At 55.0% G+C, this 12,085-nt stretch overlaps 1 protein-coding gene across 13 annotated transcripts in view; it reads right to left on the reverse strand.

Annotated features, from left to right (window-relative positions):
• The window catches only part of MLPH (melanophilin), a 46,003-nt gene extending 34,629 nt beyond the window's left edge, over positions 1-11,374 (reverse strand). For all 13 annotated transcript variants that reach the window (XR_015154896.1, XR_015154895.1, XR_015154894.1 and 10 more), the window contains exons 1-2: positions 11,266-11,374; positions 4,334-4,467 (exon numbers count right to left, since the gene is read on the reverse strand). Coding sequence is in view for 9 of the 13 variants with exons in the window: in XM_086376366.1 (XP_086232492.1) it covers positions 4,334-4,443 (110 nt within the window). In the remaining 4 variants the exon portion in view is untranslated. The remainder of the gene's footprint in view (positions 1-4,333; positions 4,468-11,265) is intronic.
• Between the last annotated feature and the right edge of the window lie 711 nt (positions 11,375-12,085).

The following is a 12,085-nucleotide window of genomic DNA, read 5'->3' on the forward strand; positions in this document are numbered from 1 at the left end:
CTTGGTTTTGCTTTGTTTGTTTCAATGTGGTGCTAGACCCTACTGACAGTCCAAGCAGAAGCCAGAGGACAGAAAGGGAGTAGCTGAGGCAGCTCCGGGAGCGGGGAGCAGAGGAAAGGTCCAGAGTGCCGGCGAGGACCCGGAGAGGGAAGACAGGGTGGATTGAATATAGTAAGTGCAGGGGTCGGGGAGGTGGTGCCTGGCAGCCTCGCGCCTTCTGTGAGGAAGCAGGCGAGCTCATTCCAAGGCCCGGGGTCTTGGAGGGGAGTGAAGGCTTGATGAGCTGCCTAAAGGTTTCTGTGCATTTTGGGGTTTGGGGTCCTCTGGAGTGCAGCCCTGTGTTCTGAGGGGAAGCCAAGAATAACATCACACTCCGCCCAGTAAATATCCCACTCCCCAGTCTCCGGTTGCACAAGTCAACTTCAGGGAGACATTATATCTGCCTGGGGCTAAATCAGAGGCTATATGGCCTCCCCCTTCCTCCTTAAATTCCCAAAATAGTCTGCAGGGAAAGCTGTTTGGAAGCTCCACAAGGCCTCCGTCACTCAGGAGCTAGCCTCCCAGGGACATCCTCCTGGTCAGTTTGGAGGGGAGCTGTCTGAGAGGTCTACCAGCAGGCCTGGTGGTCCCTGGAACAAATGTGTTCTATGCGGGACATCTCGTTAGGAGGCTCGCAGCGAACACAGACCAAGATGCTCCAGCCTGTGCCCTTCAACACCGGCTGGCATCCGTCTTCCCCACGGGGCCGCAAGTGTCCCCCACAAACGGCAGGAGGTCAGGCCTGGCCGAGGGGTCAGAGGCTTTCATGTTGTGGGGATGGTCTACCGGGCATTAGGCATTAGGGTCAGGGCCTGGGCCAGCTCACTGGTCACTCACTTTGGCAGGAGAAGTCAAAGTGCTGGCCCTGCCACGTGGGAGAGGGTGCTGGAACCTTCGCCCAGGCCCTGCCCCAGTATCCTTTACAGGGGGATACTCCCACTTGGGGAGAAAAACGGAGCAGCAACCCATCTAACACGCACTTCTGTGCACTTTGTAAATATGAAATGAAACGCATTTTTGTTTGATTGTTCCCTAATGGGTATATTTGGTGCATCGTCTCTCAGTAAATCGACCTTGCTGCTGGTGAGCCGACGTTGAACGCACGCACTGTGTCCATCTGATGTGATGGGAAAGTTCTTTCCGAGTAATGAATATGTTTGGTTCTTGGTTTCACAGTTTTTACCCCCCTATTGACTTTGTTCTCTCAATGACCTTGGTAAGGTTTTGAGCTGGCCCATCCATTTGGCCTCTCTTTTGGAGTGTGTCAAAGACATCAGAAAATCATCTGATTGCTGTACATTTGAAACTAACACAGCCTTGTAAATCAACTATATTTCAATAACAATTAAAAAAAACCCTGCTCATCTGAACAACCCCCAAGCCACTCAGTTTGTTACAGGCCCCGCTCAGTGCTCAGCTGAGGGCCAGTGCCTGCATTCAGGCCGTTGTTGATTCAGAGATTAGAGACCCAGGAACTGGGAGCACCATGAGGACCCCAAGGGACCATGCAGAAACCCCAGTGTGCTACAGAGACTGGGATATTGTGGTTGCAGGAAATGGATGGTTAACATGGAAATTGGTTAAATGCGGAGATTAACATTGAGATAAGGCCAGGAAGAAGGAGGTTTATGATTTTTTAAATGTCTTCAGTTTCGTAACAGACTGCTGGTATTTTAGCCGATGCACTAACTCTACAGGACCAGCGTCAGTGTCCACACGCCGAAAGGTCCTTATTCTGGGCTGTGCCCTTCCTGAGTCTCAGCCCCGCCTGAGTGGAACGTGAACCCGTGGGTTCTGGCCTCACGGAGCCGCATGACCACATGCCTGGGTCCTGCTCCCCGGGGGTCAGGGGGACACTGGAGAAAAGGCTTGTCACAGGCAGAGGTGGCTTCACCTCTTGCTGCACGGATAACTAACGACACCGAGCAAGAGACAAGCGCATCGGTGTTTCCACGAATGCCCTTCACTCAGCCCCGCGGCTTATCTTTCCAAGTGCATCACCAGCGGGCCGGTGCGCACAGGAGGAGCTAACAGAGGAGCACTCCCTGGGCGCCAGCATCCTCGCCTTGGCTCTGGCGTGGATTCTCCCAACCACCACCTCTCCGCATGCGGACACTTCCAGGGACCACGTCCTGCGCTGTTGTATTTAACAAGCTCACCCCTGATTGTCACATGTCTGGCCGAGAAGACGCTAAATTCTGAGAAGGAGGCTTCGGGGCCTTCTGAACAAGGACGTCACCCTGACCTTAAATGACTGACCAGGGACCTGACCTGATCCACGGGCCCCCCCAGGAGAGGGGTGTCACCAGCGGGATCCTTTGGAGACTTCCTTTCTAGCAGTAACTGGAGGCTACCAGGTTGCGTCTCCCCTTTGCAACCTGAAATGGCTACAAGAAATATGGAAAATAGGGTGATGGGGGTCAGCAGGGTGTGGTGCTCCCTATAGGCAGGAAACAGGAATTTCTGCAAAACTACCTGGGTTCTGCCTGGACAGAGGGAGGGGCTGACGCCCTCAAAGGTCTCCCTGGAGAACTGTGATCCCCCGCCCTCCGATCGATCTGTGCTTCTATAAAGGCATGGAATGGGAGGGTCTGAGCTGCCATTAAAAATAAGAGTGACAAGAGCTGGGCTGCCTGGGGGGCTGTGATCCCCAGACAGGAAGGACCAGGCGGGCTCTGTCACTAACAGCCTGTGGCCGTGGTCCCAGGCGCAGCTTCCAGGTTGAGGCAAAGACAGGAGACACGAGGCAAGGCGGGCGCCTGCCCCAGTCAGGACCGGGACGACGCCCGAGGCTGGCTCTGGGCCCTGGTCCTGGGGTTGTGGCAACTGATGGGAGTCAGGGCTCCAGACACCAGTGGGGTGAAAGCTGCTTCGTAATGAAAACCCTGGGGGTGACCTGCAGCCCAGGACAGAGCAGAGGGGAGGGGGGCTGTGCAGAGAGGCAGCAAGAAGCCTCCTGGTGCTGCCCCAGACCCTTCCCCACCATCACCAAGGGGTGCTGGGCTCCACTGAACTTGTTTCACTGGACAGCTTGTCAACACCTTGACTCCTAAGCTCCAGGCCCAGAAGAGAGTTGTGTGCTTGCTTTAGGCCACGGGATTTGGCTTGATTACAGTAGCCATGGCCTCTGTAGGTGGATACTCCCACAGTCCTGTCTTGCTGGGCTCCCGTCTGGTATGTGGGGGGCCGCCCTGTCCACCTCACATCTAATGGGCCACCCAGTGTCCACAGATCTGTGTCCTGGTTCCCTCCATACCTGTTCCGTCCTCAGCTTTCCCGGGTGAGGTGAGGACCCCTCCACAGCCACAGTTACTCAGGCCCTGACTCTGGAGTCATCCGTGACCTCAACGCTGCCCCTAAAATCAAGACCCCACAGCCAGCCCTTCGGCAAACTTGCTGGCTCCCCCTTGACAGCTCATCTGACCGCTTCTCAGTAGCCCGCCGGCTGCAGAGCAGAATCTGGGTCTTGTTACTCCCTTGCCTAAAGGCCTGCGGCCACGCAGAGAACAGCCAGTCCACGTCCCCGCTGGACCCTCGGCCCCCACCCCAGCTCTGACCTCCTCTCTGCCCTCCACCGCCAGGAGCCTTTCAGGCGTTTCCCTTCCCACCTGCCTTGAGTCTTCACTTAACTTCTCCTTTGCAATAGGCCTGCAACCCACAAAATACCCCAAGGCAACAAGGGAGCCCAGGAGACAGCTAAGCCTTGGAGGTTTGGTGGAGGAAGAAGCAAAGCAGAGGAAGAACATTTAACACCAAGGGGGCTTTAGTTCAGCCCACGGGAGAGACCTGCAAGATGGTGCTGGGCCTCCACAGTGAGGATGGAGTGCCCCCAGTTCTGCTGGGAAGACGTAAAAGCCCGCCTTTGTCCTGAAAGCCCTTGATCCCGGCTTCTGGGTGTTGCAGATCAGCATCAAGACTTTCCCTCTTCATCACCTTTACTCATGCAAGGCGGTGGTCTTAGCATTAGCAGAGAATGTCACCCTGGCGCTGGATCAAGTTGAAATAAAACTATTCAGGGAACGTCTGACCATCAGGAGGGAAGTCAGAGCTCCTGGTTTTAATTAAGGGGGAACTGAGGCCAGAAAGCACGTGACTTTCATCCAGTGTCCTCCACCGAGTTACTGCTGTCTGCCTGCCCAGAGGCCCCCAGGGATCCCCTCCAGAGATGCTAGGGCCAGCTGCACGGGCCCCAGCTGCATGGGTCCCAGGTGTGAGGGTCCCAGCTGCAAGGGCCCCAGCTGCACAGGTCCCAGCTGCACGGGTCCCAGCTGCGAGGGCCCCGCCACACACTCACTCTAGTCTTTCCTCTTCTTTCCTCCGAAGGTTGAAGTCCCGTTGAACCACCTCCCAGACATGCTTGGCCTCTTCATCCGTGAGCTTGGAAAGATCCAGTGTCTTCCCCATCTCTGCTGCTCGTCAAGGTCACACCTGGAGTAACACAGGGCCCAGCAGTCAGCCCAGGAAGCCTGTGCGGGTGCCGGGTGAGTCACAAAGGAAGAGACAACGCAGAAAACACCAATTTCCCAGGAGCTGGAACCTGGGTTAGGTCGTTTTTGAAAACAGGCAAACATGTGTCTGGAAACACACACAGTCAAAATAAGGGAACCCACGTGTAGAGTCCCCACAGCTCAGAGTCAGAATTCAGATGACACTGCCCTTTCTGGACACTGAAGATCTCAATTCACACCAAGAGGACAAAGGAAGGAAAACCCAGCTGTCACAAACCAAGAGAAGCAGAAGCAGAACCACCTTTCTCGCTACTCAGGGTGCGCTCCGTGGACCAGCAGCATCTCCCGGAGCCTGTGAGAAATGCAGACTCCCAGGCCCGGGCCCTCCTGATTCAGGATCTGCGTTCTGACAAGGCCCTCGAGGGGTCCTCCACCTGTCTCCACCCCCCACCCCCCAGCACGCCCACCCCTTGAGCGTGTCTTCACACCTCCTAACAGCTGGTGGAGCATCATTTCATATATCGTGATGACCGTGACCTCCCCCTGGCACTCGGGGACACATTTTGGTGCCCCCACCTCTCTGGTCTGTGGCAGGTGGACAGCTGACCCTTGGCCAGAGACCACGATTGCTGCACTCAGTCCAGCTCTGTTCTGGCAGGACGGGGCTGGGGGGCAGATTCTGTTTGGGTGATGGGATCCTGGTGGGAACTGAAAGCTCAAGAATCTCTGTGCGACTTCAGCGAGTCTTCATGAAGGACCGAAACCCGCTTTTCAGGAATATCAGAGAAGGGACCCAGTCTGTCTGGTCTCACTGGGAAGCCTCAAACACCAACCAAAGACGCAAATCTGCTTCTGAATTCTGAGCAGCATCTCCATTCACTGACGCTGACCTCCTGAAAGTGATCTCTGTGCAAATGCAAGCAACACCTGCTCTGTGCTAGAAAGCAAGTTTGCTGTACAAGAGGTTAATTATGAAGAGTGTCATTTTCTGAATAACACTCAGATACCACTTGAAATGAAAGTGGCCACAGAGATCCGGTGGCTGTCAAACTATGCCTTAAAATAGGTGAAAAATAATTTCTAATTTTTTTTCTGCACTGACCCTCTCAATATTTCCAAACTCAAGCACTGCGCTATGCATGTTGTATTAATAGGATGCCCTGATGGGTCAGAATCATTCAAATTATTTTCTTTACACTTGAACTGAGATTTTTGGACATGAAAAACATTAAACCCAAACTGACTCTTGATGCTTCCCCAGAGCACATAGCTTCTGTTTGTCTTTAAATAATGGAACAAAAAGTCATTTGATGGATGCCTGGGGTTTATTCCTCTTTGCTATTTACTGTCGTTGAGAAAATTCTATCATAAGAAGAACATTCATTTGAAATTCTATTTTCAGAGCAGATGAAAGCTGTGACTATCAGCTGAGTAGTCAGCATTCTCTCTCCTCTCCTAAAGGAAAAGTCACAATTTCAGGCTTCATTTCAAGAAACTTAACTTGTGAGGTGTGAGGGAGAAAAACAAAACAAAAAGAAACCAGTATATTTTCCTTGCCATGCAAGCTTAACTGTCTTAGAGTGGGTCAGTGACTGATGACCCATGGATGAAGGACCCACTAGGGGTCAGAACGCCTGCCTGGAGGCTTCGCACCCAGAGGACGCACCCCGTGCCCCTCTCAAGCCTGTCTCTTCTGTTTGATGCTTCTTTCTAACAAGGATGGCACCTGGCTTCCCTGCGCAGACAGCAAAGTCGATCGCAGCCTAGGGACTGGCGATACTGGGCCAGGGAGTCACCTCCAAAGAGCAGGGTGCCTGCCAGGGACAGGGTGGGGAAGACACCCAGGCTGGCTGCCCGCTGCCTGGAGTGAGGCCAGGCAGAAGCTGCTGAGACGTGAACAGAGAGATGGCCAGGGCACAGTGCTTCAAGGGAACCAGGGCATCATGACTTAGCACCAACTCAGAGGTGCCAGGGTTGACCCTGAGTTGTTAAGTGAAAGTGTTCGTCTCTCAGTCGTGTCCGACAGCTTGTGACCACCCCCCACCCCCTACAGCCCATGGACTGTAGCCCACCTATGTCCATGGGATTCTCCAGGCAAGAATACCAGAGTGTGTAGTCATTCCCCTCTCCAGGGGATCTTCCCGACCCAGGGATCAAACTCAGGTCTCAAACACTGCAGGCAGATTCTTCACGGTCTAAGCCACCAGGGAAATGGATGTGTGTTCATGATGCTGTTTGGTGAAGCCAGGAATGAGGTGATACAGAGTTTGAAGAACAAGCATCCCACGTAGCTAACCCAAGAGCGGACTGTCGGTACTTCATGGGGTAGACATAATCTGAAAACTTTTACTCTGGTGCCTGTTTTTAGCTCTGGCCCAACTTCTGGGTGAGCAGGCGGTGCTGGGAGAGGAGGGGAGGAGAGTGATTGGAAACTTCAGACCCACCCCATCCATCGGACCCTATGCCATGCAGCCGGGAGGTGATGCCTCCCAGGGAAGCAGGTTCCCAGGGCAGCCAGGGGTCAGCAGCCTGTGGTCCCCAACACGGGCCTTTATTACGGTGACCAACCTTCCCATTCAGTGAGTTGATGAAGTGCAGAGGCTTAAAGGTTTTAATTATTTTTGTTAGTTTACTTTGGTGGTGGTGGTGGTGGTGATGGGTGGGTGGAGGTGGTAGTTTTAAAGCTTTTTTTTTCCATCTTGGACCCAGTTGGTTCTAGCTAGTTTTTTTTTTTTTAACTTTTAATTTTTCATTAGGGTGCAGCCAATTAACCGACAGTGTGATAGTTTCACGTGAACCGCCGAGACTCAGCCATACATACACATGTATCCCTTTCTCCCCCAAACTCCCCTCCCATCCAGGCTGCCACATAACATTGAGCAGAGTTCTCTGTGCTATACAGTAGGTCCTTGATGGTTATCCATTTAAAATATAGCAGCGTGTACATGTCCGTCCCAAACTCCCTATCCATCCCTTCCTCCTATCTTTCCAAGGGCAGTGGTAAGTTCATTCTCTTTGAGTCTGCTTCTGTTTTATAAATTCATTTGTATAATTTCTTTTTAGATTACACATATAAGGAATATCAAACCATATTTCTTCTTCTCTGACAGACTTTGCTCAGTATGACAATCTCTAGATCATCCATGTTGCTGCAAATGGCATTTCAGTTTTAACGGCAGAGTAATATTCCATTACTTAACCAACAAAGTTCTGTCTAGTCAAAGTTATGGTTTTTTTCCAGTAGTCATGTATGGATATGAGAATTGGACTATAAAGAAAGCTGAACACTGAAGAATTGATGCCTTTGAACTGTGGTGTTGGAGAAGACTCTTGAGAGTCCCTTGGACTGCAAGGAGATTCAACCAGTCCATCCTAAAGGAGATCAGTCCTGAATATTCATTGGAAGGACAGATGCTAAAGCTGAAACTCCAATACTTTGGCCACCTGACATGAAGAACTGACTCCTTGGAAAAGAGCCTGATGCTGGGAAAGAGTGAGGGCAGGAGGAGAAGGGGATGATAGAGGATGAGATGGTTGGATGGCATCACGGACAAAATGGACATGAATTTGAGCAAGCTCCGGGAGTTGGTGATGGACAGGGAAGCCTGGTAATGCAGTCCATGGAGTCGCAAAGAGTTGGACATGACGGAGTGACTGAACTGAACTGAATATTCCATTGTATATATGTACCACATTTTCTTTATCCATTTCTCTGTTGGTAGACATTTAGGTTGCTAAAGCTTTTTAAAACCTATCTTTAGAAAATAACCTTAAACGGAATGGAGAATATGCTTGATTTCAGAAACCAAAGGGCATAAACCGAAAGACACTGGCAATTGGGCCATGAGCTGTTAGCACCCTTCCGGCTTGTGTCAGGCTGGTATGTTGATGGGGCACTTGGGATGTGGTAGAAGGGCCTGCCAGATGCTCTGTCAGGTATGGCCACACGTAAGGACCCTGGATTCATGGAGGGGGCAGCCTTTCAGCCATGGTCATCTCTCCCACCACTCCCCTCTTTGCTCACCAAGACCCTGGTCTCCACCAGGTATCCCTCCAACCACCACAGTCAGGGGGGAAATGTGGGAGCAGAGCCTGACCTGGGTCTGCCTAAGTGCCCTGCTAACACGGGTCATCCCGACCCACAGAGCGGACAGGCTTCTGACCCGCCCTGGCCCGGGGAACCTCCCAGGGCGTGCGTGCTGGGGAGGGCGGACTCCCCAGGCTCTATCTGCCCCTGGTTCCACTCGGGTGTAGATAACACCTAGTCATGAGCTTCCTGAACAAAACACTTTCAATTTGTGCCTGGTCCAGGGCTCAGATTTAATCACATTGTTAATCTTTGAGACTGTTAGCCCTCCCCAGTCATTTGTAAGTTGTAATGGAGGAAAGAGAACCTTACATGGAAGTTAATGAGTTGGAAAGAGACAGTGGAACTGGTTTTACAAAGTGGGTAGCCTAAACCCAGATCACTGCATTTCAGTCGTGGCTCATCTGTGTCTGTTAAAGATTTGAGTTCATATTTTGACCCCATTAAGGGGAAATATGGGTGGGGGTTCTTCCTACACACAACTTGGGCTGGAGGGGCCCCCTGAGCCTGGGAACAAACGCAAGAATGAATCCTCAGCTGATAAACTTTCCAGCAAGCCCAAGTTCCTCTTCAACGCCCTACTAACAATGGCAAGAATGCGCTCTGACTCAGAATCAGGTGGGTGACCCTTACCGATAAAGGTACAGGCACATTCAGGGGGAAGGCTCAGGTGCTATCTGGGGGCAGGGGGGCTGCGCATTAACCCTTTGTGGCTGCTTCCCAAATGCTGTCCTCAGAGTGGGGCTGTGAGGTTACTTCTGCAGGCAGGGCTGGCTTCCCAGACACGCAACCAACCCCTCAACCTTCCTCAGCAGCAACATGAGCACGTTTCCACCCCGCCCCTGCAGGTGCTCTGAAATCACCCCAGCAGCTCGGGCCCTGCCTCTTGCCTCCCTCTTGCTCCATCTCTCCACTCTCTCAGCTCCCTGGGGAGCTGCTGGAAACCTTGTTTCTACACGGACATCCTTCCACACTTGCACGAATCCTCAGCTACAGACTCCAGAGCAAGGATGGAGCCCCAGGTGATGCTGCAGGACAAGGATGCCCTGAGGGTCAGGGGCTGGGCTCCAATCCTGGTTCAGGCACCAGCCAGTCCCCATGACTGAGGACCAGTCACCTTCCTCTGCAGTCTCAGCGTTTACAGCTGTGCCATGACTTCTCCAGCTCTCTCTAGCTTTGGGTGACACCAGGATGTCGGAATTAGAGGGAGAGGTCATAGGGTGGGTGCAGGGGAGGGGGCCTCATCCTCCAGAGATTGCTTCTGCAGAGACCTAATGGCAGGGGCGGGGGCCCCCATAGGCCATCACCATGCTGCCATCTGAGGGCCCTAAAGCCACCCTTCCGAGTAGCCTGCAGGGCTCTGGCTCCTCTTCACCAATCCCCAAGCCTCCCCCTGAGCTGGCCTTAACGTTTCAGTCACTAATGCCTTAATCAGTAAGGTCCCTTGCCTGCTAGTCTGTGTGCCTGGACCAGTCCTCAGTCACTCCTGCGGGGCACCTACCACTTCGTCCAGAGTCTGGACGTAGGGGGAGCGCAGGGACCTATGACTGGTGCTTGGATTCTAAGGCATGAGGCCCTGGAGGCCCAGGTACGGGGCTTTTGCCCAAGAAAGCTGGGTCTTGCTGAGGCCTAGTGGAGTGGCCAACAGAGGCCAGATGGTAAAAGATGGGGCGTGAGTGCCAATGGCACTGCTCCCCCCCCCACGGTCTTTAAGCCTGACCGTCTCCCTGGGCTTCATGCCGATGGGCATTGCTGCCTTCGCACCCAGTGGGCCAGTGGGGCCTCGCCACCCCCTCAATCACTCCAGCCTCTCAGAAAGCAATATGGAACTAAGACGGAAAAAATCAAACACAGAAAAATGTAAAGGTCCCAGCCCAGCTGAAAATGGAGTGGGGTTCTCAACACGTGGTTAAGGTGTGCAGGACACAGGTGTCTGAGCTCGGGAGACCGGAGGGCCTTTGTAGGCAGGGCTCGCTCGGGCTTCCCAGGAGGTGCTCGTGTAAAGAGGAGATGCCAGAGACAAGTGTTTGATCCCTGGTGGGTTGGGAAGGTCCCCTGGAGGAGGGCATGGCAACCCCCTCCAGTATTCCTGCCTGGAGCACCCCATGGACAGAGGAGCCTGGCGGGCCACAGCTGAAGCGTGCCTCACTTTCTGGCTTGGGCAGGGGCCTGGGGCCAGTGGCCACTACCTGACTCCCTTCACCTGCAGACCCGTCCCCTGGGCCCTGTGGGCTGGTCTGCGGGCCTGTCAGCAAACACAATTCCAATACGAGTGGGGCTTTCAGGGGCCCCAAGTCCAGGACACCTCCTCCCATGCCAGGACGCCCTAGGGCTCTCTTTCTGGCAGAAGTCGCTCCCCAAACAGCCTCCGCCCGAGGAGTGACCTGCCCCCACTTAGTCTCGGAGCGGCAGGCTCAGCCCTGTCTGCAGAGCCATCGCCAACAGGACTTCTGATGGAAACCATCGATTTGCCCAAAATGGGCTCCCGAGGACCCAGACCTCCGGTTAGGCTTTCCAGGTGAAGCTTGGCTTTCGGGTTCGGGGAGGGGGGATGGGTGGGGGGCTAGGAGCGTCCTCCTCACCAGTCAGGAGGGACCGAGGCCTGGGGGGCTGTTGGGGGCGTTTTCACACCGGCGGGGCTGCAGCCAGCACCGCGGACCCGCCCCACGCCCGGGTTCTCCCTGAACTCACCGACTCCGTTCCCAGGGGTGTCGGCCCTGACCGCCGGGACTCCAGGTTGCCCGCTCCGGTCCTGCCAGGGAGAGCGAGGCGACCGGGCGGCGTCGGGGCTCAGGGCTCTGAGGCCAGGCGGGCCGATCGGGCCGGGCAGGGCGCAGGGCGGCGGGAGGGCGAGGTCCGGGCGCCCGCGGGGATCACGAGGGCCGCGCCCGCCCCGCCCAGCTCCGGGAGCAGCGAGCACCTCCGGGTGCGGGCGGCGACTGGGGCGGGCACCCGGGCGCCCGCGCGGGAGGCGCCCGCGCCAGGCAGAGACCATCGCTCCTCGCCCACAGCCCGCTTGGCGGAGGAAGGCGGCGGCGGCGGGGAGGGCAGGCCCGGGCCCGCACCTGGGGAGTCGGGCCGGTAACGCGGCCGCCGCGGTAGCCCTCGGCGCGGAGGGACCTGGGGGCCTTTCGCGCCCTCGGACCGCACGCTTTCTGACTTAATTCCCATCCCAGCTCTGCAGTTTACTCTGCTATTCACTCCGGCTTCACAGAAGGGATACCGAGGCTCAAGAAGGCGCCTTCCCTAAAGCCTCCGACTAACGCGTGGGAAAGCCGGCGGGTAAGGGGGACTTTGGGCGAGAAGCCTTAGCCCCAGGATCGCCGCCGCGGGAAGGGTCCCGAGACCTCGCCCATCAAGAAAAGTCGGCGTAGTCAGCATCCGCACGCAGACCGGGCGGGAACAGACCGGAGGGTGCGCTCGGTGGGGAGAGCGGAGGGCAGCCGGGGAACCTCCTCCGAGCTTGCCGCCGCTTCTCTCTCCACGAGCTCAGTTCAGTCGCTCAGTCGTG

Source organism: Bos grunniens, chromosome 3 (genome assembly GCF_055505025.1).
Source record: "Bos grunniens cultivar Pamir isolate PY7600 chromosome 3, Bosgru_T2T1.0, whole genome shotgun sequence".
NCBI lineage: Eukaryota > Metazoa > Chordata > Mammalia > Artiodactyla > Bovidae > Bos > Bos grunniens.